Below are 24,988 nucleotides of genomic sequence, written 5' to 3' on the forward strand. Positions count from 1 at the left end.
CACCGAAATCAGGCTAATCAGGTGACAGGGGGAGCCCCTCTCTTTATCTAAACGCTCAGATGCCGTGGTCTCTCCGAATTTGGCCGTTGCAGATTGGTTACTGCTGTATAAAACATGGTAAAAATTCAGAAAATGTTGAAAATCACTACATCATAAAGTCAATATCAGACTAGTTTTTTTCTCATGGATTTATACGGCACTTGAGAAATCAACTTTGCATTATGCAGGTATTCTAACCTAAAGGCATTGCTTTTAGGGGAGAATACAGTGCCTCAAAGGGTCAAAACTGGTGCAAATAAAAAGTGGAGTAGTTGGCCATGGCAACCAATCTGGTCGCAAAGGGTCTTTGAAAAATGAGAGGTGGAATCTGATATTGATAAATCTCCCCCTCTACGTGTATGCAGTACAGACATGTGCATAGGCCCTTAATTACGACAGAAATATATGAAGTGTTTTATCAAACTGAGTAAAGAGAAATGTAAGAGAATTATTTATAATTTAATTTTGATACATACAATGAATCTCCTGTGTTGCCATGTAGCATAAATATTCATATTTCATAATACATTGATTTTTTTTTATTTTTTTTTTTCAGGATCTAACATACATCTATTTAAGTGGTTCCTACCATAACCTTCAGTCACAATAAAACCGGTGTTCCCCAAAAATTTTCATTGTCAAAAATGGATATATTGAAGAAAAACAAAAAACAATAGGTATATTCTAGTATACAAGTTTTATTGAGATATGGAAATTAAATAAAAGAACAATGAGAAATAAAATGAGCAGACAAAATGGACTCAGTTATGATGGTTCATATCTCCCACTTAAACTAACTAGCAAAAATGCATCACCACATTGTGCCAGAAGATTTCACATATTGATACATACAATTCATTGTATAGTAACACTGTGCATTCTCAGATTGCTCTGTAATAAGACGGCTATGTGTTCTCACCATACTGACAAGGCCTCTATATGTTAACCGCCTGTGCTGGACTATATGAATATTTTTCTTAAAGGGAACCCCATCAAACGCTAGTACCTTTCAGCAGTAGTTGCCCTAAATAACCCTGCTGGTGTTTTTTTTTATTTTTGTACAATCGCCAATGTATCTGTGTAATCCACCATTAAAGTTTTCCATCCCGCTATGTAAATGAACTGTATAATGTCATCAGGGCTGCTCTCTCTATGATGTAACCCTGCCTCCATGTCGATGATTGACAACAGCGCCGGCCCAACGTCCTCCAAAACTTGCTGCAAATCCCACGGCTGATGGGATCCGATGAACTAGCCTCAGGTGACTTCACAATACCGCTAACCTGGTGCATACGCCGTCACACAGAGAAGTTACAGGAGACTTGTTCGCACGATGCTGCAAATGCACCGGATAGTACACTGAACGGGATTTCATTTGTAGTAGGCAGGGGTCCGACTATCAATCATACAAGAGGAGGTTTGGTTAACTGTGACTGTTGGGAATGCCGGACTCATCTCTAGCCAAAAACGCCCAGCGGACTCATCTCTCCTCATTACCATACAGCACTGGAAAACTTTGTGGACACATTGTAGAGGTACAGGGGCTCCTTTAGACATGATTGAGTATCCGAGTCACATGCTTTTTTAAACACTTTCATACTATAAACTTTTTGGAGGTCAGATCTTTGTGACAGGTTCCCTTTAAGACCCGTTTACACGTAGAAATTTTTTTAAACCACCGTAGGAAGAAAGTTTATTGGAAACCCAGTTTCCAAAATGTAAGGCCTTACCCTATTTTCAAATATTGGCATACATCGGGCATCACATCAATACATAAACTAGTTTCTCTCTTTGACATACTAATGCTAAACCTCACCGAGCTTCGCCAGAAATAATCAGAGCTCCTTATACCACTATTTTCTTATTTTCAAGCTCAGAGCTATTTGCACAAACTTTTACCCCACTTCCCGGAAGCTGAATGGAATCCCGCACTGTACCCAGTCATTGCATTGCTTTGCTTGGGATCCTAGCCATATTTTAGCACCTTCTCAAATCATTATGTGATCTCCTATATCTTCGTGTGTTATGTGCATATATTGACTGACATTTCTGATGTTAATAAGAATAATATTGTAAAACTTCAATAAATACATTTGACAAAAAAGTATATGGGAAAATTGTATAACTTTTAAATATATAAAGAATAACCTTTATTTGTGGAAACTGCAATACCAAAAATTTATTATGCAGCGTTATATTGTATTATGTTGTTTACTTAGCACCAACGATCAGTGTAGTATAATGTGAGTAAGAAATCAAAGCAGCTATCAAGCAATGATCTTTTTGGCTAAGGTTTTTCTGGGGGAAACAAACCCTGTCTGCTGGTAATAGTCACTGGTCCTGTCACTGTGAATGCTATACCATTGAGCAGAGTATGAAGAATGCTGTAATCACAGGATGAGAGTTTTGAAGTTCTTGGACCCAAAATTTGCTCCTTATTATGTCTTTTTAATTTACCTTGATCTGTAAAGACTATGTATTTTGTGAAGTTGGACATAGTGGCAACACACTAAATACATATGGTCATATGTTTGCAAAATAATACCTTGAATTTAAACAGAACAATATTTTAACCCCTACCCGCAAGAGGACGTACAGTTACTGAACCGTGCCCAGTGCACACTGTGAGGCCTCATTTACACGAGCGTGTGCGTTTTGCGCACGCAAAAAAACGCAGCGTTTTGCGTGCGCAAAAGGCACTTGACAGCTCCGTGTGTCATCAGTGTATGATGCGCGGCTGCGTGATTTTCTTCTGTTCTCTGCTCCGGCTGCCTTTTCCTTCTGATCACTTGAGCTCTGACCAGTGGCATAACTACCACTATAGCAGCCGTAGCGGCTGCTACGGGGCCCGAGGCCCCCACCATGGCCGGAGGCTCCGCTAGCAGCCGCTATGGCTGCTACAGCGCGACGCCACTGAACACTACGGCAGAGCAGGGAGGCATCTCCCCGCACTGCCATTAAACAAAAGACATGTATCCCCTATCCACAGGATAGGGCATACATGTGTGATCGCTGGCATTGATAAGGAGAACGGGGGACTGAAAGTCCCCTGAAGTTCTCCATCACAAATCTCGGACTTCCAGGGTCTGTGTCGGCAGCTCCGTAAAAATGAATGGAGCGCCGGTCGCGCTTGTGCGCATGCGTGACCAGCGCTCCTTTCATTTTTATTGAGCTGCGCAGACGCCGGAAGTCAGAGGTTAGTCATGGAGAACTTGGGGGACTTTCGGTCCCCCGTTCTCCCTATCGCTGCCAGCGATCACAGATGTATCCCTTATCCTGTGGCTAGGGGATACATGTCTTTTGTCTTTTCACACTGTAGGTCGCATTTTTGGGGGGGGCTGTATGGCGTTCCCTACAGGGTGGGGCTGTATGGCGTTCCCTACAGGGGGGGCTGTATGGCGTTCCCTACAGACCCCCCCTGTAGGGAACGCCATACAGACCCCTGTAGATAACGCCATACAGTCCCCCCTGTAGATAACGCCATACAGACCCCCTGTAGATAACGCCATACAGACCCCCTGTAGATAACGCCATACAGACCCCCTGTAGATAACGCCATACAGCCCCCCTGTAGATAGCGCCATACAGCCCCCCTGTAGATAGCGCCATACAGCCCCCTCTGTAGATAACGCCATACAGCCCCCCTGTAGATAACGCCATACAGCCCCCTGTAGATAACGCCATACGGCCCCCTCTGTAGATAACGCCATACGGCCCCCCTGTAGATAACGCCATACGGCCCCCTCTGTAGATAACGCCATACGGCCCCCCTGTAGATAGCGCCATACGGCCCCCCTGTAGATAGCGCCATACGGCCCCCCTGTAGATAGCGCCATGCAGCCCCCTCTGTAGATAACGCAATACAGCCCCCTCTGTAGATAACACCATACAGCCCCCTCTGTAGATAACGCCATACAGCCCCCCCTGTAGATAGCGCCATACAGCCCCCTTTGTAGATATCTACAGAGCGGGCTGTATGGCGTTATTTACAGGGGGGACTGTATGGCGCTATCTACAGAGGGGGCTGTATGGCACTATCTACAGAGGGGGCTGTATGGCGTTATATACAGGGGGGGCTGTAAAAAAGGCACTATCTACAAGGGGGGTTGTGTGACACCCAGGGGAGGGAGGGCCCAGTCAAAATTTTGCTATGGGGCCCAGTCTTTCCTAGTTACGCCCCTGGCTCTGACGTCACGTTTTCAGCCTCCTCCACTGTCGTGTCGTATCCCGATCACATGGTCTCGAACCAGAGAGACCTCGGATGGTTTACAACACGTTACTTGTCACGTGGTGTATATTGACTTGTTGTGCTTCACAGCCCGTAACGCGCATGCGCTGTCAATGCTGTTCTCGCGGTCCCTGCTGTTCTCAAGATAGCAGGGGCCTCGCATGCGCGTTACAACAGAACAAGCCGATATACACCACGTCACAAGTGTCGTGTCGTATAACCGGCAAAGAATTCAAGATCAACAAAGCAGCAGAGCCAGAGCAGAGAGTGACGTCGCCAGTCAAGTTCCCGACGGCAGGATCTGGAAGCGGGGCCACTTTGGAAAACGTAAGTATATTACAAATGTATTTACATTTATAACTTACATGCATTAAAGGGGTTTTTGAAAATATGATGGTATCTCGGACAACCCCTTTAACACTACCTTTTTGTGCAAGCATTAACAAATGGGTGTTATGATTCCCCTTGTCAAAGGGCTGTGTCCCTACATACTGACAGTCTCCAACCATCACTGACAGTATCACACTGTGCAGGGACACATCCTCCAGACAAGGGGAATGGTAACACACATTTGTCTATCAGTCCAAAGACTGTTTGTGAAACACAAGGATTTCCTATAATAAACATGTCAGGAGCGGTGACAGATTCTCTATAAATCTAGTGACTCACATGTAAAGGATCTGCCAGGCACAGCTTCGGGGTTACCGCCCATAGATAATCAGTCTGCACCTGCTTCTATGTCTGTGTGACTGACTTCATCTTCCACCACTCAGGGTGGCAGGCTTAGGAGTGGGAGAACCTATCACAGCCTGGCCAGACGGAGCTAGCTCCCGCCCTCTGTCTATTTATACCTTCCTTTCCTGTTCCTCCTTTGCTTGTGATTCTTCTCATTTGGTTTCCTGGCCCTGCTGCAGCTTCTTGTACCATTGTCCTTGCTTCATATTGACCCCGGCTTGCTGACTACTCTCCTGCTCTGCGTTTGGTACCTCGTACACTCCTGGTTTGACTCTGCTTGTTTACTACTCTTCTGCTCTGCGTTTGGCACCTCGTACTCTCCTGGTTTGACTCGGCTTGTTCACTTCTCTTGTTGCTCACGGTGTTGCCGTGGGCAACTGCCCCTTTCTCCCCCTAGCTCTGTGTACCCTTGTCTGTTTGTCTGTCGTGCACTTTTTGAGCGTAGGGACCGTCGCCCAGTTGTACCCCGTCGCCTAGGGCGGGTCGTTGCAAGTAGGCAGGGACTGAGTGGTGGGTAGATTAGGGCTCACTTGTCTGTCTCCCCACCCCCGTCATTACATCACAGGTGATGACTTCTCAGATTCTGGTAACTTTTTTTCTCTTTTCTTCTCCATCCGGTCCAGACTTCATGATGACTTCTCCTGGCCATGACCCATTTCTGCAGAATTTGCCACTTATATGTCTTCTGTTTCTCACTTTTCCAACATTTCTACACCTATAAACGAAGATAAAATTATCATGGTGCCACACACTGTGCCCCTAAATATAATAGCACCATATACTGCGCCCCTGAATATAATTGTGTCAAACACTGTAAAGTAAAGCACCACATGCACAAAGGCCCCTGTAGATAGCGTCACACACACACACCCTGTAGATAGCGTCACACACAGCCCCTGTAGATAGCGCCACACACAGCCCTGTAGATAGCCCCACACACAGCCCCTGTAGATAGCCCCACACACAGCCCCTGTAGATAGCGCCACACATACAGCCCCTGTAGATAGCGCCACACAGAGCCCCCTGTAGATAGTGTCACACACACAGCCCCCTGTAGATAGCACCACACACAGCCCCGTGTAGATAGCGTCACACACACAGCGTCCTGTTGATTGTGCCATACACAGCCCCCTGTAGATAGCGCCACACACAGCCGCCTGTAGGTAGTGTCACACACACACAGCCCCCTGTAGATAGCGTCACACACAGCCCCCTGTAAATAGCGCCACACACAGCCCCCTGTAGATAGCGTCACACGCACAGTCCCCTGTAGATACCGCCACACACAGCCCCCTGTAAATAGCGTCACACACAGCCCCCTGTAAATAGCGTCACACACAGCCCCCTGTAAATAGCGCCACACACAGCCCCCTGTAAATAGCGTCACACACAGCCCCCTGTAAATAGCGTCACACACAGCCCCTGTAGATAGCATCCCACACAGCCCCCTGTAGATAGCGTGACACATAGCCCCCTGTAGAGAGAGTCACAAACAGCCCCTTTCGATAGCGCCACACACAGCCCCCTGTAGATAGCGCCACACACAGCCCCCTGTAGATAGCGTCACACATACAGCCCCCTGTAGATAGCGTCACACACAGCCCCTGTAGATAGCGTCACACACAGCCCCTGTAGATAGCGACACACACAGAGCCCTGTAGATAGCGCCACACACAGCCCCCTGTAGATAGCGCCACACACAGCCCCCTATACACTGTGTTCCAAATTATTATGCACATTGATTTAAGTGTCATAAACATTTAATTATTAGTTTTTCAATTAAACTCATGGATGGTATTGTGTCTTAGGGTATGTTCACACGCTGAGAGGCAGTTACGTGTGAAAAGACAGACTGTTAACAGCTGCCTCGTTTCACACGTAAAAGCTCCTCCTCGTAATTTACGAGGCGTCTGTGACGCTCGTAAACCTTGAGCCGTGCTTCATTGATTTCAATGAAGAACGGCTCAAATTACGTGGCAAAGAAGTGCCCTGCACTTCTTTGCCGAGGCAGTAAATTTACGGGTCGTCGTTTGACAGCTGTCAAACGACGACTCGTAAATAACAGGTCGTCTGCACAGTACGTCGGCAAACCCATTCAAATGAATGGGCAGATGTTTGCCGACGTATTGTAGCCATATTTTCAGACGTAAAACGAGGCATAATACGCCTCGTATACGTCTGAAATTTGGCCGTGTGAACATACCCTCAGGGCTCTTTGGATCATTGTAATCAATCTCAGACACCTGTGATAATTAGTTTGCCAGGTGTGCCCAATCAAAGGAAAACTACTTAAGAAGGACGTTCCACATATTTAAGCAGGCCACAGGTTCCAAGCAATATGAGAAAGAAAAAGGATCTCTCTGCTGCCGAAAAGCGTGAAATAGTGCAATACCTTGTACAAGGTATGAAAACATTGGATATTTAAAGAAAACTTAAGAATGATCATCGTACTGTGAAAAGATTTGTGGCTGATTCAGAGCACAGACGGGTTTGTTCAGATAAAGGCATAATGAGGAAGGTTTCTGCCAGACAAATTAATAGGATTAGGAGAGCAGCTGCTAAAATGCCATTGCAAAGCAGCAAACAGGTATTTGAAGCCGCTGGTGCCTCTGGAGTCCTGCGAACCTCAAGGTGTAGGATCCTCCAGAGGTTTGCAAGTGTGCATAAAGCTATTATTCGGCCACCCCTAAACAATGCTCACAAGCAGAAACGGTTGCAGTGGGCTCAGAAATACATGAAGACTAATTTTCAAACCGTGTTGTTTACTGATGTGTGCCGTGCAACACTGGATGGTACAGATGGATGGAGTAGTGGATGGTTGGTGAATGGCCACCATGTCCCAACAAGGCTGCGACGTCCGCAAGGAGATGGCGGTGTCATGTTTTGGGCTGGAATGATGGGGAGATAGCTGGTAGGCCAATTTAGGGTCCCTGACGGTGTGAAAATGACCTCTGCAAAATACGTAGAGTTTATGACTGATCACTTTCTTCCGTGGTACAAAAAGAAGAACCGTGCCTTCCGTAGCAAAATGATCTTCATGCATGACAATGCACCATCTTATGCTGCAAAGAATACCTCTGTGTCATTGGCTGCTATGGGCATAAAAGGAGAGAAACTCATGGTGTGGCCCCCATGTTCCCCTGACCTCAACCCTATTGAGAACCTTTGGAGCACCCTCAAGCAAAATATCTATGAGGGTGGGAGGCAGTTCACATCAAAACAGAAACTCTGGGAGGCTATTCTGACATCCTGCAAAGATATTCAAGCAGAAACTGTCCAAATACTCACAAATTCAATGGATGCAAGAATTGATAAAGTGATATCAAAGAAGGGGTCCTATGTTAACATGTAACTTGGCCTGCTACGTTTTTTTTGATTGAAAGAGCTTTTGATTTCTGTAAATATGACCTCCTGATGCTGCAAATTCAACAAATTACCATTTTAGTTCTCTTTACAACCTTTAAAATGTTTTGATCTCTGTTGTGCATTATAATTTGAAACAGTTCCTTTTTTCGTTTTTTACTTCTTAGGGTATGTTCACACGTAGTCAACAAAAACGTCTGAAAATCCAGAGCTGTTTTCAAGGGAAAACAGACCCTGCTTTTCAGACGTTTTTTTACCAACTCGCATTTTTCGCTGCGTTTTCACGCCGTTTTCGCAGCGTTTTTTACGTCCGTTTTTGGAGCTGTTTTCATTGGAGTCTATGAGAAAACAGCTCCAAAAACGTCCAAAGAAGTGTCCTGCACTTCTTTTTACGAGGCGTAATTTTACGCGTCGTAATTGCCGTACGACGCGTAAAATTACGCGTCGTGTGGACAATACAGCGTTATACCCATAGAAAGTAATGGGCAGATGTTTGACGACGTATTTGAGACGTATTTCCAGACGTAAAACGAGGCAAAATACGCCTCGTATACGTCTGAAATTTGGCCGTGTGAACATACCCTAAAAAAAAATCTGTTATCATTAGGAGATTTGTTTAATAAAATTTGCATTATACTCCAACGGTTGATGGCTTGAAGATTATACTGACTGTCATTTGCATCGACTATTTAGGGTATGTTCACACGAGGGCGTCCGTTACGGCTGAAATTACGGGGATGTTTCAGCCTGAAAACAACCCCGTAATTTCAGCCGTACCGGCATGTGCAGGCGCTTGAACGCCGCGTCAATTACGGCCGTAATTAGCGCTGCTATTCATTGGAGTCAATGAATAACGGCTCCAATTACGGCCAAAGAAGTGACAGGTCACTTCTTTGACGCGGGCGTCTATTTACGCGCCGTCATTTGACAGCGGCGCGTAAATATACGCCTCGTGTGAACAGACAAACGTCTGCCCATTGCTTTCAATGGGCAGATGTTTGTCAGCGCTATTGAGGCGCTATTTTCAGACGTAATTCGGGGCCAAAACGCCCGAATTACGTCCGTAAATAGGCCGTGTGAACATACCCTTAGGAAATATGGTTGTGTTCAGATGGCACTGGTTTCTTTGGGTGCTCGAGGTAGGGTCCCAACCCGGGTATAGGTTAAGAATTTGTACTCGGCACACCTTGCTTGTGTTACAAAAATATATTTTTATTTTTATTATACCCTTAGGAAAATCAGCGAAAAATAACATTTGCATAATAATTTGGAATGCGGTGTAGATAGCGCCACACACTGCAGTGATGAAGGGAGGGAGTGAGTGATGGAGGGATGTAGGGAGTGAGTGATGGACGGAGTGAGTGATGGAGGGATGGAGGGAGTGCTTGAGGGATGAAGGAAGTGATGGAGGAATGAAGGGAAGGAGGGAGTGAGTGATGGAGGGATGAAGGGAGGGAGTGAGTGATGAAGGGAGGGAGGGATGGAGAAAGTGATGGAGGGTTGAAGGGAGGGAGTGATGGAGGGATGAAGGGAGGGAGTGATGGAGGGATGAAGGGATGGAGGGAGTGATGGAGGGAGGGAGTGAGTGATGGAGGGATGAAGGGATAGAGTGATGGAGGGAGGGATGGAGTGATGGAGGGATGAAGGGAGGGAGGGAGTGATGGAGAGATGAAGGGAGGGGGTAATGGAGGGATGAATTGATGAAGAGATGGAGGGAGGGATGAAGGAATGGGGGTTTGGAAAATAACTCACCAGCCTGGGGCTCTGTGTAAAGACCTGACGGGTGGGCGGGCCTTCTCCCCTGCATATATTCTGCTTCTTCACTGTGGTAGAAGGACCTGATAGGTGGGCGGGGTCACATGCGCATGACGTCATCAAAGGTCCTTTAGCCTACTATTTGGAGAACTTTTATGTAGAGAGGCGTAGCTTTCACTATCCTGGCTAAGCCCGCCCTGAATTGCTCTCCCTGCACCTTCTCCCCAGCTCCGCAGTAACAGCAGCGCAAGTGCACTGCATAGTTTTTAAGATTATGTGCTTTTTGTGCGGCCATGGGCCCCCTGGGTGCCTCGGGCGACCTCCCGAACCGCCCATATGATGATCTGCCATTGAGTATGAGCGCCTTTTTCTACTGCAGAAATTCCGTCCGAAAAACCGCACCAATGTGGTGCGATTTTTCGGACAGAATGTACTGCGGGTTCCAGGTCGGATACGCTGCGTGATTTTTACGCAGCGTATCCGACCCATGGGAACCCGGCCTTATAAGGTCACTGTTCTTGTGTTTGAAAAAAAGACTCATGGTATCTTGCGTGGCTTTTTTCAGAACTCCCATAGACTTCAATGGGACAGCTACGTCATCTCACCTGCTGGCAGGGATGTGTCGCTACGAAAGGCCAGAGGTGTTGAGTATGTTTATTTTTTTGTGGAATCACAAGTGCCCCAATTACCTTGTTTGGCTCTGTGAGTCTGACAGGGCTATCGGGAGACTTGCAAGTCGTGAATTTATTTGGACCAAAACGCATTTCAGGGCCGAATTGATAGAATCGACCCGCACAACGACTTACGGGCAATTCATTCATCACTTTTAAGTACACTGGCGCGGCGATCCTGCCTTCTGGAGTCATTGTCGGACTGGGGTTCTTTGGGCCCACCAGGAATCACTTTTTTCACTAATGTCTGGAGTGCTGCCATTTTTCGTGTGTGTATATACACCTGAAAGAGACTGTGCAACTAGCCAGGTTTGCCGGTGGGCGGGGCCGCCTCTCCTATGTTAGCACACAGGGCTGTCAGTACGGAGAGAGCAGTTCTGGACTCACAGTCTCTACCTGCTGTCACTGTTTTTCATTGGCCCGCCTGCTCGCTTACTCGGACGGGCATCTGAGCAGCATTCCTTAAGCAGGGGGCCCTTTGAGAATTGGGGTCATGGGAAATTGCCCCCCCCCCCTTAACCCTCGCCCTGCCAGTAAGCAGATGTTGGCATAGCACAACGTTTGAAAATTAGTAACTCCTTGCATTAGCTGGTTAGTGTTCACGATTCTCTTTGGAAATTTTAATATTTTCAACTTTGATTATGACTATAAAGCAAAGACTAAAATATTTCAATGTATAGTGTTAAGTTTTTTGTGGTCAGAATAATGTCATTAAATGGGATTGTCTAATTAAAGTACTTTTCAATAATAAACTTACTTTGCCACTCCAGTGACATCTGTAGGTCCCATCCACCGCTCTGTAGTGGGGCCGGCCAGAACGCTTGTAAAGTGATGGCATAGCGCCGGATTTGCCATCACTTAATGATCAGTGGAGGTCCGACCTCTGGGATCCCATCAATCCTGAGAATAAAGGGGTCGCAACATTAATTTAGCTATGAATAGCCAGGCGCCACTGTGCAAGGAAAAATTAGAAAGGAACGCAGAACTAAACCGGCGCTGCAGCCCCTTTATTCAAAGGATTTATCCTATTTATTCTCATTAATTTATCCTAAAGGGATGACAAAGCCTAGGGCTCTGGCATCCCTTTATAAGATGGGAATAACCCTTTAATGTATCTACAGTTGTTGCTCTCCAAGATGGTCTTTTACCTAGGTTAGGCGTGATTCGTGGATGTATGAGGCCTTGAGTGTACAGTCTTCTACAAACTTGACTTTGAACTATTTCGATTGGAATCTAAGCTTTGCTAAACCTTGTGATCATTCTGGTATTTCATTGACAGTTGAGTAAAAATAAGGATATATGAAGTACTAGTAAAAAATATGAAGAAGATAGCTCATCATTGTGAAAAGACATCTGGATGATTTTGGTAGAACCAGTGAACAAAAGAACCAGTTTTAGAAAACAAATGATTAAATCAACTTTTTAAGAGGATAGTCACACTTTTGCCCCAAGGAAGGAATAAATTAAACTTCCAGCTTTTGTTAGGGACTGCTTTATTAAGCATATGCTTTCATTTTTTTCTCTTAAACAAAGGCAAAATCACAACCTGTTTGGTCTGTTTGGGGAATATTATATCAGGCAGAAGAAGGAGAATACTGTTTAATACACTCTGTACCTAAAAAACAAACATATGGTAGCAAAAAAGTCTCTATCTTCTTTCTGTAGTAATAAGTATCTTGTAAAGTCTATCCAACTCCTGAACTCTAACAAAATGGCCGCTGTCATTGCTGAGCATCTCTGAGAACATGGTTGCCACTTGTCACTATTGTCATCTCAACCAGGACCATCCCTATGGCAGCCCATGCCCAACACTAACATATTGTAATGACAGGGATAGGGAAACAGACAAGTGAGCCCTAATCTACCCGCCACTCAGTCCCTGTCTACTTGCAACGACCCGCCCTAGGCGACGGGGTACAACTGGGCGACGATCCCTACACTCAATAAGTGTACGACAGACAACAGACAAGGAAACACAGAACAAAGAGAAACGGGGCAGTTGCCCACGGCAACACCATGAGCAACAAGAGTAGTAAACGAGCCGAGTCAAGGCAGGAGAGTATGAGGTGCCAAACGTAGAGCAGGAGAGTCGTGAACAAGCCGAGTCAAACCAGGAGTGTACGAGGTACCAAACGCAGAGCAGAAGAGTAGTCAGTAAGCCAGGGTCAATATGAAGCAGGGACAAGTAGTTCAAGAAGCTGCAGCAGGGCCAGGAAACCAACAGAGAAGAATCACAAGCAAGGAGGAACAGGAAAGGCAGGTATAAATAGACAGAGGGCGGGAGCTAGCTCCGTCTGGCCAGGCTGTGATAGGCTCTCCCACTCCTAAGCCTGCCATCCTGAGTGGTGGAAGATGGAGTCAGTCTCACAGACATAGAAGCAGGTGCAGACTGATTACCTATGGGCGTGGATACAGAAGCTGTGCCTGGCAGATCCTTAACAGTACCCTCCCTTTTATGAGGGGCCACCGGACCCTTTCTAGATGGACCTGGTTTATTGGGGAAACGAAGGTGGAACCTCCTGACCAATACCCCAGCGTGAACATCCCGGGCGGGTACCCAAGTCCTCTCCTCAGGCCCGTATCCTCTCCAATGGACCAGGTACTGGAGGGAGCCTTGGACCATCTTGCTGTCCACAATCTTGGCCACCTCGAATTCTACCCCCTCAGGGGTGAGAACGGGGACAGGAGGTTTCCTCGATGGAGCCAAGGACGGGGAGCAGCGTTTAAGGAGGGAGGCATGAAACACGTCGTGTACTCGAAAAGATGGGGGCAACTCCAGTTGGAAGGAGACAGGATTGAGGACTTCAATGACCTTGTACGGCCCTATAAACCGGGGAGCAAACTTCTTGGACGGGACTTTAAGGCGCAAGTTCTTTGACGATAGCCACACCAGATCCCCGACCATAAACAAGGGGTTAGCAGAACGTCTTCTATCTGCCTGAGTTTTTTGTATGCTCTGGGACGCCTCTAGGTTCTTCTGAACCTGGGCCCAGACTGTGCACAGTTCCCGATGAACGACCTCTACCTCGGGATTGTTGGAACTACCAGGTGAAACGGAGGAGAACCGTGGATTAAACCCAAAATTACAGATAAAGGGGGAGACCCCTGACGAGTTACTGACCCGGTTATTAAGGGAAAATTCGGCGAGGTGAATGAATGAGACCCAATCATATTGACAGTCAGAGATAAAACACCTTAAATATTGTTCTAGAGACTGATTAGTCCTCTCGGTTTGGCCATTAGTTTCAGGATGGAAGGCAGAGGAGAAGGACAGATCAATCTCCAACTTTTTACAGATGGCTCTCCAAAACAAAGAAACAAATTGTACCCCTCTGTCAGAAACAATATTGACAGGGAGCCCATGGAGACGCAGGATGTGTTTGACAAACAAGGTAGCTAACGTCTTAGCATTGGGTAATTTTTTGAGGGGCACAAAGTGGCACATCTTACTGAAGCGGTCTACTACAACCCACACCACCGACTTGCCTTGAGATGGAGGCAAATCGGTGATAAAATCCATGGAGATATGGGTCCAAGGTCTCTGGGGAATGGGCAAAGAACGTAGTAAGCCCGCTGGTCGGGACCTGGGAGTCTTGGACCTAGCACAAACCTCACAAGCGGCGACGTAGGCCTTAACGTCTTTAGGCAACCCAGGCCACCAATAGTTTCTGGCAATGAGGTGCTTGGTACCCAGGATGCCTGGATGACCAGATAGTGCGGAGTCATGATTTTCCCTAAGTACTCTTAGCCGGAATTGCAGGGGAACAAACAGCTTGTTCTCAGGAAGGTTCCCGGGAGCTGAACCTTGATCAGCAGCAATTTCAGAGACTAAATCAGACTCAATAGAGGAAATGATTATACCTGGAGGCAAAATACAAGCAGGATCTTCCTCCGAAGGAGGGCTGGCCATGAAGCTACGCGACAGTGCATCAGCCTTAATATTTTTAGACCCAGCCCTATAGGTAACCAAAAAATTTAATCTGGTAAAAAATAACGCCCATCGAGCTTGTCTCGGGTTTCGCCTCCAGGCCGATTCTAGGAAAACCAGATTCTTGTGGTCGGTAAGGACCGTTACCTGGTGCCTAGCCCCCTCCAGGAAGTGGCGCCACTCTTCAAATGCCCATTTAACGGTTGCCAATATCATAGTTACTCTCAGTGGGCGAAAACTTCCTGGAGAAGTAGGCACAGGGACGGAGGTGGGTGAGGGACCTGGTACCCTGGGACAAGACAGCCCCCACTCCCACCTCGGACGAGTCAACCTCCACGATAAATGGCTCCATTTGGTTGGGCTGAACCAACACCGGGGCCGAGATAAAGCACTTCTTAAGGACCTCAAAAGCCTGGACAGCCTCAGGAGGCCAGCGGAGGAGATCAGCACCCTTGCGAGTGAGGTCCGTAAGAGGCTTATCGATGACCGAGAAGTTAGCAATAAATCTCCTGTAATAATTAGCGAACCCCAAGAAACACTGTAACGCCTTCAGGGAGGCAGGTTGGACCCATTCCGCCACAGCCTGGACCTTGGCGGGGTCCATGCGGAATTCATGAGGAGTGAGGATTTGACCCAAAAATGGTATCTCCTGCACCCCAAACACACATTTTTCGGTCTTCGCAAACAGTTTGTTTTCCCGAAGGACCTGGAGCACCTTCCTGACATGCTCAATGTGGGAGGACCAGTCCTTGGAAAACACAAGTATGTCATCAAGGTACACTACAAGAAATAGCCCAAGGTAATCTCTTAAAATCTCATTTATGAAATTCTGGAAGACCGCGGGAGCATTACACAACCCAAAGGGCATGACGAGGTATTCGAAATGACCTTTGGGCGTGTTAAACGCAGTCTTCCACTCATCCCCCTCTTTGATGCGGATAAGGTTATACGCCCCCCGTAGATCAAACTTAGAGAACCATTGGGCCCCCTGAACCTGATTAAAGAGATCAGGAATCAAAGGAAGGGGATACTGGTTCCTTACAGTGACCTTATTCAAGTTACGGTAGTCAATGCATGGCCTAAGACCACCATCCTTCTTCCCTACGAAGAAGAAGCCAGCACCTACCGGAGAAGTAGAGGGGCGAATGTAACCCTTGGCCAGGCATTCCTGGATATACTCTCTCATGGCTTCACGTTCGGGACAAGAGAGATTAAATATCCTACCCTTAGGGAGCTTAGCTCCTGGTACCAAATCGATAGCGCAATCGTATTCTCTATGAGGAGGTAACACTTCGGAGGCCTCCTTAGAGAAAACATCAGCGAAGTCCTGAACAAACTCAGGTAGCGTGTTCACCTTCTCAGGGGGAGAAATAGAATTAACAGAAAAACATGACGTCAAGCATTCATTACCCCATTTGGTAAGATCCCCAGTATTCCAGTCAAACGTGGGATTATGCAACTGCAACCAGGGAAGGCCTAAAACTAAATCGGACGATAATCCCTGCATCAACAGTACAGAGCACTGCTCCAAATGCATGGAGCCAACAAGGAGTTCAAAAACAGGGGTATGCTGTGTAAAATAACCATTAGCAAGAGGAGTGGAGTCGATACTCACTACCGGGACAGGTTTAGGCAAATCAATCAAAGGCATAGCTAGAGACATAGCAAATTCCACAGACATGATATTAGCAGATGAGCCTGAATCCACGAAGGCACTGCCAGTGGCAGACCGACCACCAAACGAGACCTGAAAGGGAAGCAAAATTTTATTGCGTTTCATATTAACGGGAAATACCTGTGCGCCCAAGTGACCTCCCCGATGATCACTTAGGCGCGGAAGTTTTCCGGCTGCTTATTCTTACGCCTAGAACAGGTGTTCACTTGATGCTTGTCATCCCCACAATAGAAGCAAAGATCATTCTTCCTGCGGAACTCTCTACGTTGTTGGGGGGACACGGAGGCCCCGAGTTGCATAGATACCTCCGAGTCTTCCGTGGAAGAGCGAAGCAACGGAACCTCGGGAGGCATCATGGGGGAGTCAGAGGAGAAAACACATAAACGTTCACGTTGTCATTCCCTGAGACGTCGGTCAAGTCGTACCGCTAAAGCCATAACCTGGTCTAGGGAGTCAGAAGAGGGATAGCTAACTAGCAGGTCTTTCAGGGCGTTTGACAGACCCAACCTAAACTGGCACCTTAATGTAGGGTCATTCCACCGAGAAGCTACGCACCACTTCCTAAAGTCAGAGCAATACTCCTCAACAGGTCTCTTACCCTGACGTAAGGTCACCAGCTGACTCTCGGCAAAGGCAGTCCTGTCAGTCTCGTCATAAATGAGTCCGAGAGCAGAAAAGAAAAGATCAATGGAGGAAAGTTCAGGGGCGTCAGGAGCCAAGGAGAAGGCCCATTCTTGGGGCCCTTCCTGGAGCCGGGACATAATTATACCCACCCGCTGGCTCTCAGAACCTGAGGAGTGGGGCTTTAAACGAAAATAGAGCCTAAAACTCTCCCGAAAGGAGAGAAAAGTCTTCCGGTCCCCTGAGAACCGGTCAGGCAACTTGAGGTGGGGTTCAAGAGGTGAAGTGAGGGGTACTACCATGGTAGCATCAGGCTGGTTGACCCTCTGAGCCAGGGCCTGGACCTGTAGGGAGAGACCCTGCATTTGCTGAACCAGGGTCTCAAGGGGGTCCATAGTGGTGTGAGGGACCAGGGTAGAGTAGGTATATGGGCTTGTGATTATGTAATGACAGGGATAGGGAAACAGACAAGTGAGCCCTAATCTACCCGCCACTCAGTCCCTCCCTACTTGCAACGACCCGCCCTAGGCGACAGGGTACAACTGGGCGACGGTCCCTACACTCAATAAGTGCACGACAGACAACAGACAAGGAAACACAGAACAAAGGGAAACGGGGCAGTTGCCCACGGCAACACCGTGAGCAACAAGAGTAGTAAACGAGCCGAGACAAACCAGGAGAGTACGAGGTGCCAAACGTAGAGCAAGAGAGTAGTGAACAAGCCGAGTCAAACCAGGAGTGTACGAGGTACCAAACGCAGAGCAGAAGAGTAGTCAGTAAGCCAGGGTCAATACGAAGCAGGGACAAGTAGTTCAAGAAGCTGCAGCAGGGCCAGGAAACCAACAGAGAAGAATCACAAGCAAGGAGGAACAGGAAAGGCAGGTATAAATAGACAGAGGGCGGGAGCTAGCTCCGTCTGGCCAGGCTGTGATAGGCTCTCCCACTCCTAAGCCTGCCATCTTGAATGGTGGAAGATGGAGTCAGTCTCACAGACATAGAAGCAGGTGCAGACTGATTACCTATGGGCGTGGATACAGAAGCTGTGCCTGGCAGATCCTTAACACATATCCTCAGCCAGTGTACTGTCTAACTTCATTAATAGGGGAGCCTATTGCCATAACTTTTATTTCCTTAACTCTAATGGAACTACCGGTACTTTCTTCATGACAGGCCGCAAGATCATGGCCTGAGAAAGAAATGTATTATGTTTATTTTATGGGTCGGCACGATTAAGGCAATTCCAGTTTGTTCTGGGATTTCTGTCTCATCTACCAGAGTAGTATCCTGTCCAACTGCCCTTGTGATCTGCACAAGATTCAGGGAACCTTTTGCTTGTTCTAGTGAACTTATTGTCTTCCAACTCCTACAGCATTCCCAGTTCTCTTTGGTGCAGTAGGCCATAGCATTCTTCACTATAAGAGAGCATGTGAGCGCAAGGGTTGCTTTTGGTGAATCTGTCTAAAACATTTAACCATTTCCATATGGAAAAGATAACCTTATTTTACTTATATAAACTTGCAACAGTCATATTAATTAATGCTGTAATAAATAGTAGCGTGCTTTACAAGGTAGTGAGTATTCAGAATCGTTTCTGTAGCAGAGGTTCAGTTGGAAACCAAATACCATCTTGATTGTATTCAAACAAAGATGCAACCTGATTTAGTCATGGCAAGAAAATAATAACCATATGGCATAAAAAAAAAAGATAGGCAAGGTTTATCATGGAAGTTTATGGAACAGATGGAATTAAAATTAGAAACCAAATACTGATGCAGCTTGACACAGAAAGTTACAGTGAAGCTGTCCACAATGTCAGGTAGCTTAGCGAAAAGCGCCAAGAGTGTCTCTCTAGGGCAGACAATTCACACCAGCCAGAAGTAACCTGTCTCTTAATACCTGGATCTGATTTCAGTAGGTTATCAACTGACCATCAGCTAAAAAGGCAGTTACTCTATATCTTGTACACAAAGCAACTTTCTTTTCGTCAGTGTCGAACTGGGGTGCCCAGGGCTTAAAGAGGCTCTGTCACCAGATTTTGCAACCCCTATCTGCTATTGCAGCAGATAGGCGCTGCAATGTAGATTACAGTAACGTTTTAATTTTTAAAAAACGAGCATTTTTGGCCAAGTTATGACCATTTTTGTAGTTATGCAAATGAGGCTTGCAAAAGTCCAAGTGGGTGTGTTTAAAAGTAAAAGTCCAAGTGGGCGTGTATTATGTGCGTACATCGGGGCGTTTTTAATACTTTTACTAGCTGGGCGTTGTGTATAGAAGTATCATCCACTTCTCTTCAGAACGCCCAGCTTCTGACAGTGCAGATCTGTGACGTCACTCACAGGTCCTGCATCGTGTCGGCCACATCGGCACCAGAGGCTACAGTTGATTCTGCAGCAGCATCAGTGTTAGCAGGTAAGTCAATGTAGCTACTTACCTGCAAACGCTGATGCTGCTGCAGAATCAACTGTAGCCTCTGGTGCCGATGTGGCCGACACGATGCAGGACCTGTGAGTGACGTCACAGATCTGCACTGTCAGAAGCTGGGCGTTCTGAAGAGAAGTGGATGATACTTCTCTTCAGAGCGCCCAGCTAGTAAAAGTATTAAAAACGCCCCGATGTACGCACATAATACACGCCCACTTGGACTTTTACTTTTAAACACGCCCACTTGGACTTTTGCAAGCCTCATTTGCATAACTACAAAAATGGTCATAACTTGGCCAAAAATGCTCGTTTTTTAAAAATAAAAACGTTACTGTAATCTACATTGCAGCGCCTATCTGCTGCAATAGCAGATAGGGGTTGCAAAATCTGGTGACAGAGCCTCTTTAAGCAAAAGAAAACAGTGCTTTTAGTTGAGAACTCAGTCTGATATACATTTACTTTTACTTTTTTTACAGAAAAGTTATTTTATTTTATATGGCGGTATGAATGGTAACATTAAAATGCAGAGTGGTCATAGTTGGGATCTGTGTGATACGGACACCAAATACAGGCATGTGTATGAACAATTGCACACTAACCACATGATATTCTATAGACAAAGTGAAAAGCAAACATTAAAACATATATAAAAGCAGTAATCTGGGATCCAGTAAAGCTTCACAGAGAAAACAAGAAAGTCCAAATCTTCTTATGTAAAATGCAAATGGGGACTTTTATTACTTTCCAGTTACAGAGAAGATTAAAAATAAATAAATAGTTTTACTACACAAATAACCAAATATACATGCCACACATGCATAGTTTCAGCCGACAACCAGCTGAAAAAATCCAACATGACCGATCACTTTTTCGTCAGCAGCCAGCCATGACGAACGATGGCCGGCCATGATCGACCACATTCAAATTTTAAAATGATGATCTGCTGAAATGGTTGAAATTGCCAATTTTGTATGATTTTCGTCTTAAGTGTATAGCCGGCTTAACTGACGTAACAAACACAGTAAACTATTTAACATGGCTGCAGACATTTTCTACATTATGCCACTTTCTGCTCCAAATCCGTCAGCCAATTGACATTACTTCTGATCTATATGACCATGGAGTCTATTCTCCTAACTGCGGTGGTCACTGACACTAACTTAATTTAGAAAGTTTAGGGAAGGACAACTATGAAGCCAAAAGCAGTTATAGAACCTGTAACATAAATAGTTTTTCACTACTAAGTCCTAGAGTATTTTGCAGGAAGAAAAAATCTGCCTTCAAATTCCTTCAGGAATTTTGAGGCAGATTTTGACCTGTCTGCACTTTCTTAGTTTTTCGCTGCGTTTTTCTCCTGCAGCCATTGAGGACCATGGGCAAAAAACGCTGTGAAAAACACTTTTTCTGCCTCCCATTGATTTCAATGGGAGGTCAGAGGCGGAAATGCAGCAAGAAAGAACATGAAGCTTTTTTATTCTTCCAGTAAAACAAGTATACAGATAAGAGGGCCCATGTGAGATACTGTCTGCTCGGTCCTGTAGCTACGCCTTCCACATGGTAGGCTTATATACAGTGCCATGCAACGGCGTAACTACCGCTATAGCAGCCGTAGCGGCTGCTATGGGTCCCACAGTATGAGGGGGCCCGTGCCACCCGCCGGCACGGGCCCCCCCTCATGGCCGGAGACTCCGCTAGCAGCCACTATGGCTGCTATAGCGAGACGCCACTGAAGGGGTTGTTCCTACAAAAGACATGCATCCCCTATCCACAGGATAGGGGATACATGTGTGATCGCTGGGACGCCCAGCGATAAGGAGAACGGGGGACCGAAAGTCCCCCGAAGTTCTCCATGACAAACCTCGGACTTCCGGGGTCTGTCTGCAGCTCCATAGAAATGACTTGTGCACCGGTCGCGCTTGTGCGCATGCGTGTCCAGCGCACCTTTCATTTTTATTGAACTGCGCAGACGCCGGAAGTCCGAGGTTGTCATGGAGAACTTCGGGGGACTTTCGGTCCCCCATTCTCCTTATCGCTGCCAGCGATCACACATGTATCCCCTATCCTGTGCATAGGGGATACATCTCTTTTGTAGGACAAACTATAGGCCGTTTTTTTTTGGGGGAGCTATATGGCGTTATCTACAAGGGGTGGTCTGCATGGCGTTATCTACAGGGGGGGGGGTTATGTATGGTGTTAGCTACAGGGGGGGTTCTGTATGATGTTATCTACAGGGGGGTCTGTATGGCGTTATCTACAGGGGGGGTCTGTATGGCGTTATCTACAGGGGGGTCTGTATGGCGTTATCTACAGGGGGGGTCTGTATGGTGTTATCTACAGGGGGGACTCTGTATGGCGTTATCTACAGTGGTGGTCTGTATGGCATTATCTACAGGGGGGTCTGCATGGCGTTATCTACAGGGGGGCTGTATGGCGTTATCTACAGGGGGGTTCTGTATGGTGTTATCTACAGGCGGGCTGTATGGCGTTATCTACAGGGGGATTTGTGGCTGTAAGACGTTATCTACAGGGGGGGCTGTATGGCGTTATTTACAGGGGGGCTGTATGGCGTTATCTACAGGGGGGCTGTATGGCGTTATCTACAGGGGGATTTGGGTCTATAAGACGTTATCTACAGGGGGCTGTATAGTGTTATCTACAGGGGGAGGGATGTATGGCGTTATCTACAGGGGCTGTGTATGGCGCTATCTACAGGGGGCTGTGTATGGTGCTATCTATAGAGGGGCGCTGTGTGGTGGAATCTATAGGGAGGCACTATCTACAAGGGGGGTGGTTGTGTGATACCCAGTGGAGGGGGACCCCAGTCAAAAGTTTGCTATGGCGCCCAGTCTTTCCTAGTTACGCCCCTGGTGCCATGTGTGATACTATCTACTGGGCCCTGTATGTATGCCTTCCACATGGTAGGCTTAGATACAGGGCAATGTGTGATACTGCCTGTTGGGCCCTGTATCTACGCCTACCACATGGTAGGCGTAGATACAGGGCCCCAGCAGACAGTGTAATCTTACACTTACCCTCCTCTTCAGCTCGAGGATGGTAAGTATACTGTTACTATAGTAACAGGGGCCCGTGCAGTTTATTACATAGGCCCCAGTTACTACGGTAACTGTGAATAGATGTTTACTGGGGGGCTGTTGGCTCCCCTGCCTTCGGGGCCCAGTCACAATTGTGACCGCCACTGGGCCCAGCGATGGGACCTCCACCGATCACTAAAATCATGTAATTGGGTGCCTGTGATTGGTCATTCAAAGCTACGGGTAATTGCAGTGTCAGAGGCTCATCACAGCTGAAGGGGTCCACCCAAGGTCGCACATACTGTAGAGACAACCCATGCAGCCGCTATGGAGCGTAGCTGAGGCCAACCATATACCCCTTTCCTATGTACTGTGTGAACCTGCATGTGAGGGGGAAAGGGACAGAGCAAAGGGATTGACATAAACCAACAACATTGGGGGTGTTTTGATTTTTGCTATAAGGCCCATTCTGCTCTATGTACACCCTTCAAGCCAACGTTCAGACAGAAAAAAAAAGATACAATTGTGCAGCAAATTTTTATGCCCTGCTTTTTCACATGCTTTAGTACCCCTGCGTTGTTCCACCTACATTGCCCCCATACAGTGACAGCCCTCAGTTACTATTAATTTGATTAGCCCACAGTCACTGTAAGGCCCTGTTCACACAGAGTTTCTTGACACGTTTTCTGACGCAAAAACCGCGTCAGAAAAAGTGCCAAAAAATGGACGAAAATGCCTCTCATTTCAGAAGCGACATGTCCCATTTTCGGGCGTTTACATCTCTGACCTCCCATTGACATCAATGGGAGGCAGAGAAAGCGTTTTTTGTGGCGTTTTTGCCCGCGGCGCTCAACGGCCGCGGCCAAAATACGTGGCAAATGGCGTGCAGGCCGACGGAATTTTGAGGCAGAATTTTTGGAATTGCGTGAACAGGGCCTTATAGTCAAAGCTCCCCTATTCACATACCCCCTATATAGTGGGACCACAGCTCTATAGCCAGAAAAACTTACCACCATGGTCCTGTCTCCTCTTAGGGGGCAGCATCACTGACTAATGCTGGCACCTGCGGGAAAGCATAATTAAGAAAATGACTAATAGTTTCTTAGTCCTGAAGAATTCTGACTGGGGAATAAAGGGGACACCTAGGACAATGACAGAATCTGGGTCTGTCCTGCTTAATCCAGGACACTTGGATTGGTATTGTACACCCTTGGGTCTAGCCATTTACTGAATACCCAGACCCCTTGGTTCAACTGATTGCTGGGGCTACCAATATGGGTTTTTGGCAAGTCATAAAATAATAAAATTGGAGTACCCCTTTAAAGTCTAAAGTTGTAGCAACATCTAGCGTGAAGGGAGGACTAAAAACATGAATTCATTGCAGAAAATCATAGATTCTTCACCTATTGCTAGTGTAGCAGATTTCATTGACTTGCACATTGATAATTGTACATTGGCATCTATGCCAGTGTGCCAGGGCTGTGGGTGCTGTCTGTGAGCTCATCAGCAGCACAGCCTCCAGCTCATGTCAGTTCTCCTGTGATAATCCCAGCACTGGTAGCAGCAGGAGCAGCAGCAGCAGCAGCAGCAGGAGCAGCACTCTCCCCCCAGTGTCTCTCACACATACACTGCAGACTGCCAGGCGCTGCTCTGCAGATCACTACTGGACGAAGACAGAGAGGTCATTGCTGCCCTCACTGCAGTAACCACTGCTGCCACCCTGCCCTGTACCACCTGCTCATCCCCAGCTACAAGCTTATGAGGAAGGTGTCTGACGGCAAGAGGATTCCCAGCCAAAAGCGTGCCACAGAAGAGACTGCTGGAGAAGGAGGGAGGGGACCGGAGCCCCGGCTGCAGGAACATGGCCTCTCCCACCTCTGCCGCCTCTACACCAGGGGGTGGTATATCTCCCCCCCTGCTACCCAGGATCCGCCAGGTGGGTGACTCAGGCTTTCATGCAGGAGCAGTGGTGCCTTGTCTCGTCGCTATGCCATGTATACTGCCTATATAAGTGCTGCTCTGCCCTGTGGCATCTTTACGGGAGTCACCCCTTTTCTCCTCCTAGACCAGGGCACTGACTTTTCCTATTATTAACCCGCCTCAATATCACCACAGAGAGTCACATGTATGGTTCCTGTCCCCTACATGAATTGGAGCATAACTGTCGCTTTCTGTTATCAGTCTGTATTCCTCGAAATGTCACATGACCCTTATAGAATACGCAGTCGTTACGCACATGTTGTACCATGTAAAAAATTGGCGTATCGCTATGATAAATATGTTGCTTTGCCACGCCTATTTCCAATAACAATGTTTGCGCCATTTGGTATGCGTAAGTGAAAATGACATTGATATGGCGCATGTTACAAGTCACCATTTTTAAAGGGGTACTAATGCCATTTTCTGAAGTCCAACACGTATGCCATAACATTTATATCGATATATATTATAAAGGTTACTCAACAGGTAAACAGTAATAGGAGCTTATTGCTGCCCGTCATGCTAACATTTGCTTATATG

General features: G+C 46.9%; 1 protein-coding gene across 2 annotated transcripts in view; it reads left to right on the forward strand.

The window, feature by feature from the left end:
• The first annotated feature begins 24,022 nt into the window (after positions 1-24,022).
• ANK2 (ankyrin 2) overlaps positions 24,023-24,988 on the forward strand; it is a 626,865-nt gene continuing 625,899 nt past the window's right edge. Inside the window, exon 1 of one of the 2 annotated variants that reach the window (XM_075860538.1) lies at positions 24,023-24,404. In XM_075860538.1, the coding sequence (XP_075716653.1) occupies positions 24,330-24,404 (75 nt within the window). In that variant the 5' untranslated portion in view covers positions 24,023-24,329. The remainder of the gene's footprint in view (positions 24,405-24,988) is intronic. The other variant, XM_075860544.1, reaches the window with a different exon arrangement.

Source organism: Rhinoderma darwinii, chromosome 1 (assembly GCF_050947455.1).
Source record: "Rhinoderma darwinii isolate aRhiDar2 chromosome 1, aRhiDar2.hap1, whole genome shotgun sequence".
Classification (NCBI taxonomy): Eukaryota; Metazoa; Chordata; class Amphibia; order Anura; family Rhinodermatidae; genus Rhinoderma; species Rhinoderma darwinii.